Source organism: Mytilus californianus, unplaced genomic scaffold (assembly GCF_021869535.1).
Source record: "Mytilus californianus isolate M0D057914Y unplaced genomic scaffold, xbMytCali1.0.p SCAF_1, whole genome shotgun sequence".
Classification (NCBI taxonomy): Eukaryota; Metazoa; Mollusca; class Bivalvia; order Mytilida; family Mytilidae; genus Mytilus; species Mytilus californianus.
Genome location: NW_026262581.1, coordinates 92921862 through 92940166, shown reverse-complemented (window position 1 = coordinate 92940166; position 18305 = coordinate 92921862). Strand labels below are relative to the sequence as shown.

Genomic DNA, 18305 nt, shown 5'->3' with positions numbered 1-18305 from the left:
AGTGATGAGAAAAACTCATTTGGACCTTTGGACCAGGTGAGCTAAAAATGACATTTAATTTCAATATTTGTAGTAGTTATGACATTTTATAAAAATATTTCAAAATAACCATAAAAAACTGTACACATTTATGAGCTTAACATACAAAATTTCATCAAAATTGGACCTCTAATTAGTTTTTGACAATGTTTTTAAAACATGGAGTTTTATATGAAATAATAAGGTCAATAAGGGATAGGTGAAACACTTTTGACCTAAGACTGTACAAAACAGTACAACATATATAAGCTCATCAGAACTTTTAAACCCGATAATCTCGGTGTATTTGAATTTCACGCGAATCCTTCAGGTTTTCCTTTTTTTTTAAATAAAATTCTAAATGGATTTACAAGATTAAATTAATCTCACCAACGAATCATCCATGAATAAAAAAGGTGTTCCTTCCTTGGAAAATTATTCATACAGAAGTAGAAGACGAATCTTCTTTTATCTGGAGGTGCATTATGTAAATGATATAAGCGGCAAGTGGGATGAAGCAGACGCATTTGAAAATTGTTGTGTTGTTTGCATGTTTTTGCACGTGTTATCTTGAAGAACAATGCAATGCCAAAGAGGATAGTTGTAACAGTGCCAAGGAAAAGTCATGTGGCTGTTCAATTAGTCGTGACAAATCTAAATATGCCGAAAAAACAAACATAAACGTGGACAGTGATGACGAAGGTCTACAAAATGAACTTTTGCAAAAAGTGGAATTTAAGTACCCAAGGACTAATGAGATGGTCTTTATTGAAGGTGGAACATTCAATATGGGCACAAATAAACCAATTTTTGTTGCAGATGGAGAAGGTCCAGAAAGACTAGTTAAAGTTAACCCTTTCTACCTTGACAAATATGAAGTTAGCAATGGGGAGTTTGAAATATTTGTGACTAAGACAAATTATAAAACAGAGGTAAGGGAGGAGAATTATACAGTAGTACAGTGAATTATAAGTCAAAAGGAATCCTAACTTATCTTAAATGGCCAATTATGTTCAATAGAAGACTTTAAAATTCATGCATGTTCCCATACATTTCAGATGTCACAATACACCGTATCACTATTTGACAGCCATTACTGGACATCACACAGGTTAGCGTAGAATTTTGACGTCACAATAGAAAATATCTGAACAGGGAAAAAACTTAACGGTCGCCCAGTCACCCATGGCGACCAGAAATTGACCTGGGCAATCTTTTTATTCAGTTGTGGTAGCCCAGGTGGCGAATTGAAAACAAAGTACTCGACACACGGAAATCCGCTATTTACCTTGGCTCCAAGTGCCGGCCACTTCACTGACAAAAATATAAATTCAAAAAGAAAAGAAAAATCTTTTTAAAACAAAAGTCGCGGTCGCGATAAACAAGGATGTAAAATCAGTGTTTACCTTTGACTAAATATAGTTCTCGTTAATTCAGGTCACTGATTGGTCGTCTATTCATAGTCTGGAAAGTATCGTATGTTTGCAAGGATAACAAGAGAGACGTTCCGATGGTCATTTACAATATGCGATCAAATACCCTGTTCGGTTTTGGCTTCAAGAAAGCGAAGAAATTCAGAGAAGATGACAATAGCATGTTATGAAATAATATCAGTCAAATAAAAGAACGTATAATATATAATGTTGTTCAAGAATCTGGAAAACAGTACCTTGGCTTTTGTAGTTCCCTTTTCAAAGCCCACGTGGTGTCCAGAGAATGAAGGTCAAAAACGAAAGTAGAATATTGTCGACCACAAATAAATAACATTAGTTCAAAATGATTTTAGTTTCCTACTTACTGAACAGTTTACAAAAAAGAGAAAATCAGAGGAGATATCAATTTTATGACTGATTTTGAAATACGTGTACAAGTCTTTTGAGAAAAAAGGGGGTCATTTGTTTACAAATGTACATAGTTACACAAAATAAATCGATCAGGATATTTAATAAATTAGATTATTAAAGAAATAAAATTAAATATTTCATCAATCATCTATACATGTATTTAAGGACAGAGAATTCTTTAGTTGTCTTAAAAAGATATTAAAAAAAAACTGGTACACAGGGCATGAAGATTCCCATTTTGTAAATGATTTTTTTTTTATAAAATTTGATTGAAGTCAACAAAAATAAGACAAAATTTACATTTTCCCAAGCATCTAAATCACCTCCAGGTATGCTCAGAATACAGGGTTTTGAGTCTAAAATTTCAAAATTTTCTTCAGGGGGCATGCCCCCAAACCCCCCTAGCAAGTTCAGCCCGTTTCGTGGGCTTCACCGGTGATACTCATAGTGAAATAAAGTGGGCTACTAACTTTTTGTCTGGGCTAACTGATTTTCAAGTCTAGTAGCCCAGCTGGCTACTGGCCTTACAAAGTTAAGTTTCACCCCTGCTGAAGCCACAATGGAAAAGTGATTGTTGTATGACGTCAAAAGTTCAAGAGGCGCAGATTCTCTGGTCAACCAACGCAGATTTCCAAATAGCGATAAGGTGTATGCCTATATGTTATCATGTCAAAGTAAGAGTCGATTGTACATTGATGTCATTTAATCCAATTGATCTCTGGTCCATCAGCATATTTTATTCTTAAAAAGAACTCACGAAAGGCCTTGTCCAGATAACCTTTTTCTTAATTTTCCATCTTTTCAAAACTTGGAATCTTAGTCACTTTTCAGCAAAATTTAAAAAATTGGCCGTCCTACCATTTGAAAATTTTAATTTCCTTTCTTGGTATAGATTCATTTGTAATTCATTTCTGTAAACATTTACTGCTACATTGTATTTTCAGCTCTTAAGATCATGGTTGCCTACTACATGAATGATTCAGTTTTTAAATTGTGGAACAACCTGTATAAAGATAAATTAAATTTAATGTTACCTATTGAGACTATGCCTTTATGGAAGACATGTTCCCTTTTGATTATAATGATTTATGGACTTGAAGAGTTAAAATATGAGAATATAAAACATATCTTATGATAAGGTTTGTTTTATTGGATCTTTGACAAAGTTTTAAAATAATGTTAATAAAGTTTGGTTTTATAAAGACAATTATGTCTATTTTGTTGTTAACAATTTTAAGATTTGTCGTTCCATACTTATTGGACTCTGTAGAAGGTTTTCAAATGTCCTTCTGTCCATGTGTCCATCTATCTGCTGATCCAACACATGAAGTTTGTCACATTTTTCTTATGAACTAAAGACCAGAGCCATGAATCAGAGATTCTTTAAAGTTTTAAGTGAGCATGCTTTACTACAAAATGTATCATAACTGTGTGATAAGTTTTTGGCCCATCAACTTATTATATTCACAGTACATCTTGTTTAAAGTGTGTTTTTGAGAAAAGTCCAGTATTTTTTTTTAACCAGTTTTCTTAGAGTTTTAAAGAAAATACATCTTTTCATATGTTTATATTGTATATTTTTGAGTTCTGGAATATTGTTATTGTGGTTTTGTTTCTTTAATGAATATTTTGTGTCACATGATGATGCATTTTTATAACTATGATCCTGTAAAATAAAATGAAATTGTAGAACACTTTTATTTGTTTTTCTATATTTAGGCTGAAAAGTTTGGTAATTCCTTTATAATGGATAAATATGTGAGTGAAGAAACATTAAAAAAAGTAAATCAACAGGTAAGCACAAGATAGAACACCAACAAGCTGAACAATAGTTGTGAATCAAAAAGAAAATGTCTTCTACAAAATAAATTGCCTTGGTAGTCTCATGACATGCTTGACTCAATAAGAGAAGTTCGTGGGTTTGATCCCAAGCCAGGTCAAACTTAATTGACTTAAAAAAGCAATTTGCTGCTTCTATGATAAGCATGTAGTACAAATGTATTAAGGAGTGTGAGCAAACAGTTTTCTAGGAGACAGAATAATATGTGATGGTAGGGTAACATGTCTTCAAGCAGACTGTTACCTTGTGAACTTGCAAGCACATTCAAAATTTGTAGTTTTAGTTCAGCACAAAGCAGCAGAATCCATATAAAAATAAGGAGATGTGGTATGATTGCCAATGAGACAACTATACACCAAAATTCAAATAAAGTGAATGTAAGCAATTATACTATAGGCAACCATATGGACATATTCATTTCACATTATCATGTTTTTGTCCTTGTATGCATGTTATTATTATATTTTCCACTGGACATTAAACACCAATGCATCTTTTTATATGTAAAATAAGTTCTGTTAATCCTATCAATAAAATGAAAGAAATTGCAAAAAATTAGTGATGTATATTTTTTATTATTGGAAAAAAATCTGAAAATCATGTTCTTTATAACAAAAAACTCTTATATATGAATTCCACATTTACCATGTTTACATGATGTAAATGCAACATAAAAGTGTGCTTTAAATGGAAATCAACTTTCATTCATTTTACATGTAAACAAATCTTTACACTTCAGGTTGAAGCAGCTCCATGGTGGATTCCTGTAGATGGGGCAGATTGGAAACACCCTGAAGGACATGACTCATCTATCAAAAATAGGTAGAAATGAAGACAAATGTTTGTTTTTTTCTCCAAAAATAGGATTTTTCTTTCACAAGTAAATGCAAAACTAAAGGATATTTTGGTGCAGTCATTATTAAAATAATGAGATGTGATATCATTTCCAGTGAGACAGCTCTCCATAGAGGGAAGTATAAAGATGTGAACCATTACAGGTCAACATAAAACCTTTACCATACTGCCATAAAGTATAATATCAAAGGCCCAAGTATGTCTTATGTGAAATAATTCAAATAAAAAAAAATGAGACCACTTGATATTGACATATAATTGAAAATTTAGCATCAGCTGTTTTTTTTTTTATACATATATACATTAACAAAATAATAGGTAGTTCTATGTTATCAGAACAAGGAGGTTAAAAGTTTTGAAAAGTGGAGTCATTAAATATTATAGATGGGTTAATAAATTAAATCTGGTGTGATTAAGATGATGGAATTTTATGATGTTTAGGTTTAACAATATGTGGAAATAATCATTGGTGATAAAAAACTATAATTATGCTTATACATTTTTAGAGTAGTCTGAATAGCGATACAGTATCACATTCTTTGAACATACATGTATACTGTAATTTACAAATTGGTATTTCATCCTGTTTACACAATAATTGGTGCCTATCATTACTTTTGGGTGTAGAAAAAAAAATCCTGAAATGTGAATTCAATGTTGGAAGAGGATAAAAAAAGACAGTTAATGAGTTTATATAGTGAAGCTTACTTGCTTCTTTTATTTCCCCCGCGACACGTTACGGGGACATCGAAATAACAGGCATCCGTCTGTCTTTCTGTTCGTCCGTCTGTCGGTCCAACCAGTCTTGTTAGCGCTATCAAATGAACAATATTTGCATGATTTTTATAAAACTTATATCATAGGTTTATATCAGCAATGTCTTGGACGAGTTCCAAAATCAGTGCAGATCAATTATTTTTAAAAGAGTTATGCCCCTTAGAAACATTAATTACATGGAAAATTGCATTGTTAGCGCTCTCATTTGTACAATTCTTGCCAGATTTTTATGAAACTTATATCATAGGTTTATATCAGCAATGTGTTGGACAAGTTCGAAAATCAGTGCCAATAAAAAGAATTTAAAAGAGTACTGCCCCTTGGAAATATTGATTATGAGGAAAATTGCATTTTTAATGCTTTCATGTGTACAATTCTTGGAAATATTAATTACAACGAAGCTCTGAAGCCATCATTTCTCTAAGATATTTGTTTAAATGAAAAAAATAAGTGGTTTTTTTTTAGTTATTGCCCTTGTACCTTGGATAGGGGACCTTGGAACTCTTTTATCTTATATATGTACCACTAAATACTGTCTTTTGCATGAGTACATTATTAGAAATTTTGTAAGATATAAGACTACAAAGAGAGATCTTGATATATTATTCAACCATTAATTGCAAGACATTTTGTATATTACAAGTGGTTTCATTTACCATCAGAACTTTGCATTTGTAACAGTACTTTTAGTAAAATGAAACATTTTTTGTACATGTATAAGTCTTTTCTAGTTGGCAGAGATGTTTGATTCAACAGATTTGCCAGTCTTAGGGAGAAAGGTGTCATTTGATTTAGCTTGTAGACCACACAACTGTTTAAATTTATACATGTATTCTATTTCAAGTCTTAAGTGTTCTTAGCTGATCAGAATGTTGACAAAGGATGATTAGATTGATCATACTGGTGACTCATTATCTCAAAGTACATTTTACTTACAAAAATAATTTTATATAGGTACATGTACTGTAAATTGTTTTTATAAGTGCGAATAATGTTACTGGGTGAGTATCGTATCGCAATAATAACACCTTGCATTCTGATATCTGATGCACATATCTGTATGCAGACTTTCCTGAGATACAAACAATAATTATTCTCACATTATTGTATTATTCATTTTTAGCTCACCTGGCCCTAAGACTTTAACTTTTACAAAAATCTTCTCCTCTGAAACTACGGGGCCAAAGTTAACCAAACTTGGCCACAATCATCACTGGGGTATCTAGTTTAAAAAATGTGTACGATGACCCTGCCTGCCAACCAAGATGGCTGACATGGCTAAAAATAGAACATATGGGTAAAATGCAAGTTTTGTCTATTATTTTGAAAATCGTTATGAATAGAGAAAATCTGACTAAGCTGAAATGTTCAGCATGATGAGTTCTACCAATTGTCCATATACGTCAAAACTGTCAAAAGACTTCTAATAGAAGTTTTTGCCCTTAAATGACAAATTATACTATTTTTTTCAATTTTGCCTATCATCTTGAAAACTATAATAGATAAAAAGAAACTTTAGATTGCAAAACTGATCAGCAAGACAAGTTCTACAAATAAGTCGACATGGTCAAAATTGTCAGTTGACTTCTTATTAGAGTTATTGCCCTTTGATGATGATTTTTACCATTTTTTTGCATTTTGCCCTATGTCTTAAAAATTATAATAGATAAATAGAAACTTAAATGACCAAAAATTATCAGTAAAACAAGATCTACAATTAAACCAATATTGAGGAAATCTTCCACCGACTCCTTATTTGAGTTATTGCCCTTTATTGACGATTTTTACCATTTTTGGGGGTTTTGCCTTGTATGATAAAAATTATAATACTGATGAATAGACACTTTAAATCACAAAAATGATCAGCAAGGCAAGATCTTCTGACAAGTCAAATTTTGCCGATATAATTAGTAGACTGTCACCCTTTTTATGAGTGATTGCCCTTAAATGAAGATTTTTTTTTACCCTCTTTTGTGTTTTGAGCAAAAACTAAAGAAGGTAGAGAGAAACTTAACAGACTTAATGATCAGCAATACATGATCAACAAAACACAGATTTTTGTCATGAATTCTATTCTCGACTCGAATGTTGGAGAGTGTCCTTTGTTGAATATGCACATTACCAAGGTGAGCGACACAGGCTCTTTATAGCCTCTAGTTAAGAAATGACAACAATAATTGCATGCAATAATTTCTGAATTTACAGTAACTGGAATCTTGAGATATCAGGAGTAAATATGATGCAATTCTATCAATTGGAATAGACATTTTACTTTGAGATATCCAGAATTTTGAGATAAGATATTTTAAGTTAGCAAGTCAGCTGTATATATATGTTTAGGGATCAAAATTTCTTGAATAGCAAAAACATTAATGTCTAATGAAAAAAATCAAGAGAAGGAAAAGTATTATCCTACTTTTTTTTTCAGAATGGATCATCCAGTTATTCATGTTTCATGGAATGATGCTGTTGAGTATTGTAAATGGGCAGAGAAAAGACTTCCAACAGAGGCAGAGTTTGAGTATGCCTGTAGGGGTGGTAAAAACAACAGGTTAATAACTTTGACATTGTAGAAGTGAAAGCATGCCAAATTAATGATCTGGGTCTGTGTTAACAATCGACACAAAAGTATTAAAAGGCTATGGTTTAAAAAAATGTCCCTTCACTTTACTAATCCTCATTACCTATACAGAGCTTAACTTAACTAACCCTAAACTAAACATAACCTCTAACACTAGCTGTAAACCCTAAAACTAAGCCTAACCTACTCCTAGCTGTAAACTGAACCTCAACCCCTAAAGCAAATGAAAGACAAAAATTTATACATCAAATTTCCATTAAAATTTGAGAAAATAACATGGAGTGATTTAAAAATTGTAAAGCACAGAAGGACAGGCAATATTATGGCTAAAAAAGCAGCAAAATAGATAACAATTACCAAAAACACTACACAGAAAACTGAAGATTTTGCAATTCAAACATACTTTGTTTGTGTGTATTTATATGTGCAGGAAGTCTTCTTTGAAAACTTTTAAGATTATCAATAGGAAACCTTAGGTTAGTCTTTCACAATCAGCTTGGAATGGGAAATGCAAAGCCCACATTAATGTGTTAAGGTACAGTGTGATTAATGTGTCTTCTCCATGATTGATCATGCTTATACAGTGGTGGTGCCTGTCTTATGAGGAAGGAATATATATGCCAGAGTTTCAATTTAAGGCTAAGGTAGGAATTTTGGGCCCTTAAAATATTCTCCCAAAGACAGATTTTTTTTACATAGTTCAGTATTTCCTTATTTTGAATGTGTTATCAATGCATATGATTGCATATAATTTTGAGGATGAAGCTCATCCATAAGGTTGGTAAATCCAGAGGGTTCATCAAATTAGCCTACTATCTGACTGCATTAAAAAAGGGATGTGTCATCTTCCAGTACAATTTTTTTCAATAATGGTATAATTATTAATGAAAATGTACATAATATTTAAAAGATAAATGAATTGTGATTCCATTACAATACACAACTAAAAAAACCTCAAAAGGTTCTAATCAAGTATCCCAATAGGTGTTATTAAATCTGAAAATAACCAAAAATTGTTTACACAGCAATTAAGTTTCATTATTCCTTATTTCTGTGTTTCATTTTTGAAACTGTAAAAAATGCTCTACAGCAATACAAATAAACTATTAAACCCATAAAATCAATTACATCTAAGAGGATGATACTTGTATTACTATAGTGTGAGATTTTTCTGAGGTCCCACTGTCTGTTTGGGAACAGGTTGGGGCAGTGGAACAGTAGGAAGGGTAATTATATTCTGTAACTATATTATCATGATTTTTCAAAAGATAACTTTTTTACACTCCTTCATGATAGCATTTTTTCCTCTTCAAAAAGTACCTGAACTTTGGAACAAAATCGTTAATGGACTAAGGAAGGCATGACTCGGTCAAAACACTTTGAAAAAAATAATACCTTTGGGCCATGTCTGTATATATTGTTAAAAGTCATGTCATATACATTTATGATTAGTTTTGTCCATGTTTCATCTATATTGGATCAACATTAATAGGCTGCCATCTGTTACAATATATATGTATAGTATTAACAGGTGCATTTTATAACAAAGATCTGTATTTTTAGTTTTATATGCAAAAGTTCATCCAGTCTTGATTTTTCCTTTATTTAAAAAAAATAATCTAGTGAAAAAGTCATTAAAACTATAGGAATAATTTTCAATACAGTAATCATATATTGTTGGTTTTATACCCTGTAATTAAACTGGTCCTATTATTGTAAGCTACTGTCTGTCTGTCTGTTCACACTTTGTACTATAACTCTAGTTTGCTTTAAATAGTTTTCATGAGTAACAGATAAACAAAATGTAAAGATTGATAGAAAATAGCTCCATTTTGAATTTAAATTCATTTATAGGATTTAAATGATTAAATATAGGGGCTTGACTTAGGGGGTAATTTTCACATGTGTGATAATTTAATAAAAGATTAACTTTATCAGAAATTTTCAACAATCTCCTTTTCCATTTTCCTGATTTCTGACTTGCTGCTCTAGAGTTATGGGTCCTTAATTAAAAATACTTCTGTCCATCCATCAACAATTTTGATGATTACTCAAATTTGATTTGAATGATTATAAAATAGAAATGCTGGAACTCCAATTTGATTTTGACAATTAAGAATTGTCATTTAGGACTTTTTTGCAGTACAAAATGGGGGAGACAATATCTTATATGTTATATAATACTCTACATCAGGTTCAATAATTGGCACGGAAAAGGACATTGATGCCACAATCTATAAATCATTCATTTACTTTTCATGACTTTCTTGTTATTGAATTCTTTCAGATTATATCCATGGGGGAATAGTGAAAATCCCAAGAAAGAACACTGGATGAACATATGGCATGGAGAATTTCCAAAGGAAAATACTGTTGTTGATGGTTATGATTCAACCTGTCCAGTAAGTGTGTCTGTAGCTATTAATCATATATATGCATTTGTTATACATTGTTTATTTCATATTTCAATATATAGTGTGAATTGTGAAATTATTGTGAGGTGTAATAAATGCAAATAATGTGACTGGGTGAGTATTACAATAATGATAACTCGCATTCTGATATCCGATACATATATCTGTATGCAGCTTTTCCTGAAATCGCAATAATTAAGCTCATATTTTTGTCCATTCTTCAAAAATTGCAACAATTTCTGAATTTACAGTAATGAAAATTTCAGAAGTAGGTCAAGTAATTTTTTGTTTGTTTTTAAAACTTGATAGTTCATGATATAGTAAATAAAAGCACAATTATGTTTGCATTTTTTCACAAAATAGGAGTGATAATAGAGAAACAAAGATAGTTTGAAAGCTTTAATAAATTCTAAAATTGTTACGAACCTAAAGCAAATAAATTGACTGGTTTATCATAAGAGTTTACAGAATAATAGAAATACTATTAGAACTACAGTATTTCTTTAGCGGAACTTCTGGAGAAACAATATAAATACATAATTTAACTATATTAAAATGAAATTAACAATATCTGATTGTTATAAAGGTTTTTACATTCTAATGCAATTCTTTTCTCAAAACATAAACAAAAAAGGCACATTTTGTCCCTCAAAATCTTCTTTTTGTCAATATTTAAACCATTCAGAAGCGTACGAAAAGTATAAATATGTCTAATGTTTATGTTTGACATCTGGAGTATCTATGACGTCACATTGTTTAGATGCCAAAGACAATGTAACAGTTTCCTGGACTTTTAATTTGTGGCATTTTTAAGCCAAGCTATTTACTAAAACGGAATTTATTTTAATATGTGGCATAAGAATGGAGATAACTGTATTGTATTTCAAGCTTGGCCTTCGTAAAACTTGTGTCGCTAGGTAAACTTAATTTGCGACAGTAAAATCTACATTTTACAAAGGCCAAGCTTAAAATACAATACAGTTATCTCCTAATTCTAAGCTTTATTTTTGGCTAAATGATAAGACAGTAATAAGAAATGTGTCCAAATTTAAAGGAAAAAAATTACATTTTGAAAAGAAATCGTTCAGAAAAATGTTTACACAATGGATGATAAAATCCAATCTTTACTATATAAAATCAGAATATATATCAATGATAATGATGCCAAGTTGATGATAATTGAGGTTTCAACCAATATAGAGAAAAACCCTAGTTTTAATGAGTACAATACAGGATAATATATTGTTCTATGGAAGACTGCAGAAAAAAACAGAGGTTAAGGAACCTAACCTTGGTGAGAAAACATTTTTTACATCAGAAGGTATATGTTTGTTATGTGAGTGCTATGCAACACAGTTGCATTTGTTTTTTTTTTTATCGTTTCAGGTAACTATGTTTCCAGACCAGAATAAATTTGGCTTGAAAAATATTATAGGGAATGTCTGGGAATGGACAAGTGATTGGTGGGAAACACAACATACACCAGAGTTTAAAGATAATCCTGTATGTAAAATAGGATTCTTCAATTTAAATTTATGACGCTTCTTTTTCCATCCTTCATTTTTGTACTGCCTGTGAAGAAAGTTGCCATAATTGAAACTTTAGCATTTATTTCCCAACAGTGGTGGCAGCACTTACAATTTTGCACATACCTTGATATATCATCCATACTTTTAAAAATCGCCAAAACAATTTTATGGAGATTGTTCATTATTATTTGTCACCTAGTTATTGTCCTTATTTTAATGCTCAGGATTAGGTCTGTCGCCTGTTTTTGTAGATGGAAGTTAAACAATACTAGGTATATGTTCATCTGAAATATGTCATTAACACGACTTCTATTCAAAATTCCAGGATAAACTAGAGGTAAAGTTTTTAGTGTAAGGTCTGTTCCTCAGTAGCTGCATTAACCCAAGGGTTTTATTAGGTATAGAAATATGGTTGTCGCTGGACTTCACCCATCTGGCAGTGAAACCCCTACTAAAAAGGAGCCTTTGTTTGGCTGTATGGATTGTATAAATATGAAGTCACGTAAAGTTGGAATGGGCATTAAATCTCTAATGAAGTAAGATTGCAATGCTCTCAGCAAATTGAAGACCTCTTGCAACATGTGTTTGAGAGTTTGTAGCTGGCGTGTTGCAAGCAAACACTCTGCCCCTATCCAACACACTCTAGTTTTCCAATGTTGGTTGAAATTTCTTACCTTTATACCTATTGGATTCATTTTTAATTTGTTCTTTTCCTGAATATGCATGAAATACTTGCCACTAGAGGTTAAGCAAACAACAATCAATCAGTTTATTACTTCATGTAAACAGTATTTTAAGGTGGATGTAAGTTTCTCTAATTTTTGTGCTATTTTCACATTTCTTGATCGGTGTGAGAAAAATATTTCTCCTCACTAGTGAAATATCTGTTCTCGGCAAACGATTGGTCGAAATTTTATTTTAACGTCAAATTTTTGTGGTTTCTTCTGAATTTCCTATTGTGACGTCATGAAAAAAGGCGACCATGCCTGATGACGTCACATATAACGAACATATCTTTCTTCAAATCTTTGAAAAGGAAGGATAAAAATCATTAGAGAAACAGATTCCACCACTATAACTCGTGTATTACGATATTTCTCCACTCTCAACAGTTAAATTTTAATTATTTAAAAAGCTTGGCAAGCCTCACGCTTTAAAAAATGAAAATTTAACTGTCTCAAGTGTAGAAATATTGTAACACATTTGTTGCAATGGTGAAATCTATATTTTTGAATTAGGTCTATATCTCATATTAAAGTAAACAGTAGATAAGAAATATTTTGTATGTGAATTCATTATGAGAACATGAAAATTTGCAGCTGACATGTCTTATTTGATCTCTACATCGGTTTGTTAGTTGTTGTTTTTGCCTTTAGAATAATTAAAATGTTACAGCAGGTGAGACATTATTTTTTGTCAACTCATATTTGATTTACATTAAGTTAAATGTAAGAACCATATTTCACTGAAGATATAACCTTGGGATACTTTTATTGATTTATACTTGGCTTTCCATTCAATAATTAATTCAGGTAGTTGCCCTAAATGTTTGATGTTCTGCTTAAACCAAAACTCTCAAAAATTGTTTGAAGATAATTAATATAAAAAAAATGCTTTATCAAACATACAAATATTTTCAAACGAATTTTGACTTGTGATATTCAATCATTATTAATGAACCTAGGGTTTTAAGCACCACATATTGAAGTTTATAAAACAGCAGATTGGCCTATATTACGATAGTAAGTTACATTGGCATAGGAAAGATTGCATTACATAATAAAAATGGAAATATATGCTGATGCCAAATTTGATTCGTGCAAAACTAATGCTATTTGAAATAAATCATGACTGCATTTCCATTAGTTAGGAGGGTAAAATATAAATAAATCATTTTGTGCTTAAAAATGATGTTGGTCCTTAACAGAAAAATCCAAACTGCATAAAATAATGCTAGCTACTTTCTATTACCTTAGAAGAAGCAATACTAATGTATGTTAAATTATACCACATGCATGTGAGACCTTCTATGAGACAGTAAGTTCAAACTAAGAATTTCATTAAAAGCCAGATAAAATAAATTAAATACAGTTTAAATCCCGTGTATTTCACATTGTTCTTGTCAACACCAATATTACAAATAAGTACATTACACTTGTTATTCTTGTCCATAGTTTATTAATGCAAAAGAGAGAAACCTTTTTGTTTAGTTATAACAGATTTTTTAATATAATATACTTACAGAAAGGACCATCAAAAGGTACAGATAAAGTAAAGAAAGGGGGATCGTTTATGTGCCATAAGGTATGATTGGTTGAATTATCTAATTAGTATATCTTTCTGAATATGTTTTGAACTTATTTTCACACTGCTAAGTCGATCAAGTTTTTTTAGGATAAGTCTGTACTTCATTTACAATACATTAAATGTAATCAGTCCACCTGCAGTGGTATCAACCTTGTGATAGAAAATGAAGATAACACTTTATTAATTTTGTGCGAAAAATATAACAAAATTATCTGAGGACAAGATTTACAAATTTATGTCAACATGGCAGAAATTGTCAGTTGACTCATTAATTGAGTTATTGCCCTCGAATGATATTTTTTTTATCCATATTAGTGTTTCTTTATGGAAACTATAGAAGATAGAGGGTAACCATAAACAGCCAAAAATGATCAGCAAGATAAAATGTACAAGTAAATTGCTGAAATTGTCAGTCGACTAATAATAGGAGTTAAATGATGTTTTTTCTACGAAATTTCAGTTTTTTTTACCTAACATCTTAAAAACTATCACAAATAGCCTGAAACTTAAGAAATCAAAAATGATAAGCAATTACACAAATTGTACATTGAAAGTAAGCAGTAGTTTTTACATGAATTTTCTTAAAAAGAAAAACAAACACATGTGATAGCTTTCACTTGACCTAGATTGACAGTTTTAGGTCATTAAATCAACCTTGCATCAGGTGAAAAAATGTTTATATGTTACATATTGTATTGTATTGTCTTCAATCATGTAGAATCCGTCTGAAAAAATGATTATAAAAATTGATGACACAAATGACACTCCATAAGACAGAATTTTGCAATGCACTTTTGGTGGTACAAGTGCACCAAAGAAGTACACTAAAACATTGTATTCAAATTATGAAATAAAGAATTATTATCAGAAAAGGACAATATTACAAATACATCCATGAAAAATAAATATGTATTAAATATTTGTATTCATATCAAACTTTTATGTCCATAGTGTGTTCAGTTTTATCATTTTTGCATTAATTTCTGATAATACAATTTTTTTGTTTCAGTCCTACTGTTACAGATATAGGTGTGAAGCTAGAAGTCAGAATACTCCAGATAGTTCAGCATCAAATCTTGGATTCAGATGTGCAGCTGATAAATTACCAAAATATTTAAAAACTTAAGTCTCAATTTGCTCAACTGGTACAGTAGACTCCGGCAAATCGGATACCCAAAATGTCAGCTAAAAATATCCGATTATCCGATATATTCAATTAGAGGATGAATGTATATTGAATATTCTGCAATAATGAGTAGATCTAATCCTGAGATGTTACTAACCCTGACAATTGCTAAATATGTGAAAGGGCTGGAGGATTGATGGAGTGATTATTATCAGTTACATCACCACAATGTTTTTTAAAAAGATTTCAGCTGATTACATAATGATTAAATTTGTTTGCAGTTTTTAAATCCTATATTTATTAAAATAAATTAAATGTCCTGAAAAATGTGAATTATTATCTACCCTCCATAGTTTGTGTCTTCATTTGTTTTGAAAACAAATTAATATCCATTATTTACATTATCACACAGGTAAACTAATTTGGCTATAAATAGATCAAAGCATGTTTGTGTAGAATCTCCAAACTAAAATCGTATTTGTTATAATTTGATTTCTTTAAATAATCAAATTTAAATTGATGAAAATAATCTTGATTGATAAAATATAATTGTATAAAGTTTACATTTTCTGAAGACTATTTATATTTAGGTCATGGTTCTAGAGGCTTCCTCACAAATTTGTAAACAAACCAAAATGGCGGCCATGACATGTGGTTACTTTTGCACATGTGAAAAAAATATTTCTGACAAAAGTCAGATTTCTCTTGTCAAAAGGGATTTATATTTATATTGCAATAAATTATTCAGAAGGAGGTACATTCAGTTTACATTATATTTCTGATTGTGTGAGCATTTGAGTTTTATCAAAATTCTCCAAACAGCATCGTACTGCTCTTGTCAACTGACGAGTCTTGTAAATTCAAACCATTTGAAGTAAAAGGGCATCTAATTCACATGATAAAGGAAGACAATGAATAAAGACAACAATTTATTAAGAAATAGTTCCTTTTTATTTAGTAAAAACGAAATCTTCTTGTCTGCAGGATTGTTAATTCGTAACTTCCGGGTTCATTTCCTGTCAGAAAAACATTGAAAATATCCGATTGTGCATGGTTTTGAACAAAATTACCTGAATATTCTTATCCGATTTGCCGATATATTCTTATATCCGATATTCGATTACCCGATGAAATTACCATTAAACATATAGGGAAGGGTTTGGTGTTTTGAAATAATATTACAATAGCCGATATATTCGTTTAGCCGATATCCGATTAGGTGGAGTCTACTGTACAAATGAACACTTTGAACTATTGCCATTAATAAGTATCCCTTATTTATTGTCCATACACTTTTTACAAATATTCCCCAAATCCATGTGACATTTTTGACGGATAATGTTGGCCTGAATATTTAGGTTGTTTGTTTTCAAATTTATATCTGATGATATTCTGAATTATGATTTTCATTCATATCCATAATTAGGTATAACAATTTCATTCTTTTTGTCTCAAATGTTCAAATCTCTAAACAGAAAGCACAGAGCCTATGACATTGTTATGTTTTATGAGTAATCCTTGGATTGGTCTTTATTAATGTTTTTGTTTTTGCTTTTGGTGCTGAAAAACAATCCAAGATGTCTTCCATTTTTGAACATAGATAAATACAGGACCCATAAGGACATACATGTAAATAGCTTCATCTTGGAAACACACTGGAAAAATTGTATGCATCACCTAAGTCAGAAACCATGAACCAATTAAATACAAGCTTGTCAGATATGTTCCTATGACAATCCCCATGCCTATTTCACCATCAGAGAAATTTTCAAAAAAATTTCAAATTTGTCTAGAAAGAAAGGAACTCATTGTTCAATATAAGTAGAATCATTCTGGAAAGTTTGAAGGCTCTAGATTGAATATTGCAGGAGCTGATTATATTAAATTGTTACCCTCCATTCAAAATGCCACCTAAGGCTAAGAATAAAATGTTAAATTTAATTTCATAATAAAAATTTTGTAAATTATAATTTCCTGAAAGGTTATCATGAATGTTTAGAATGTTTAGTGGACAGCTGATATTTTATTGAAAGCATAAATGTTATTGGGTGCTAATACCATTTTCAATTTCATTTATTTTTTACAAAGTAAGCCATTTGACCGTTTCTAACCATCTTCTATATTTATACTATGCTTGAATTTTAGTCTATCTAGTTTTTTACTCATGATTAATTGTTGCTTGAATGCTTGAGTTATCATATATTTAATATGTATATTATATTAACTCATTGTGCAACTTTACAATTTGGATCTGTGTTTTTACAGGTTGAAGTAAAGTAATTTTGAAATGAAATGCAAAAATACAATTTATCAGGTGTTTTAATGATTAGGATTAATGGGGCCTTGACAATATTATTTGTGGAATATATTTTGTTTGTTTGCAATAAATGTGTAATATTTTTGTAATTGTAAATGTTCTTTGAAGGTTATTGTGTACTTATTTTCCTTTGTTGAATATAAAAATTCAAAAGGATTATATAGGTTTTTTAAACAAGCATTCTGAGAGTATTGCATGGCAATACATAGTCCCCTACCGGGTAAAAATTCATTTTACTGGAACAAAATGCTAACTTGTTCTATAACTTGTCATGGTGTAAACAAAAAGTAAATATCATGTCAATATCTTCAAGCATGACTAAAAACAGTGTGGAAAACTGATTATATGAGTGAAAAAAACATTAGATATGTTTAATAGTTCTCTAAAATTAGATATGATGTAATACAGTGTATATCTATTTTCAAATTATAATCAAATATAATTAATAGTTCCAAATATTTTTTCTTTCATTTGTCACAAACTAATATAGATTTGTAACTTATCTATAAAATGTCAACAACATTTATCTACACAATGTAATGTATTGAAATATATACATTAATAAAAATAGATTATTATCTAATTAAAGGATTTCTCTTCATAAATTTTTCTTTATATATATATAGCATTCAGAAAATTAGTTTATACTAAATAAAAAACAAACCTGCTAAAAAATTCTTCAAATCATTTAACAATG

General features: G+C 30.5%; 1 protein-coding gene across 1 annotated transcript; it reads left to right on the top strand.

The window, feature by feature from the left end:
* Positions 1-511: 511 nt before the first annotated feature.
* LOC127726395 (formylglycine-generating enzyme-like) lies at positions 512-18064 on the top strand. The gene is made up of 9 exons (XM_052233800.1): positions 512-950; positions 3582-3656; positions 4442-4524; positions 7763-7885; positions 10203-10317; positions 11716-11832; positions 14103-14162; positions 15175-15315; positions 16528-18064. The coding sequence occupies exons 1-8, from the start codon at positions 531-533 to the stop codon at positions 15289-15291; spliced, it is 1110 nt and encodes a 369-aa protein (XP_052089760.1). The 5' UTR covers positions 512-530; the 3' UTR covers positions 15292-15315; positions 16528-18064.
* The last annotated feature ends 241 nt before the right edge of the window (positions 18065-18305 follow it).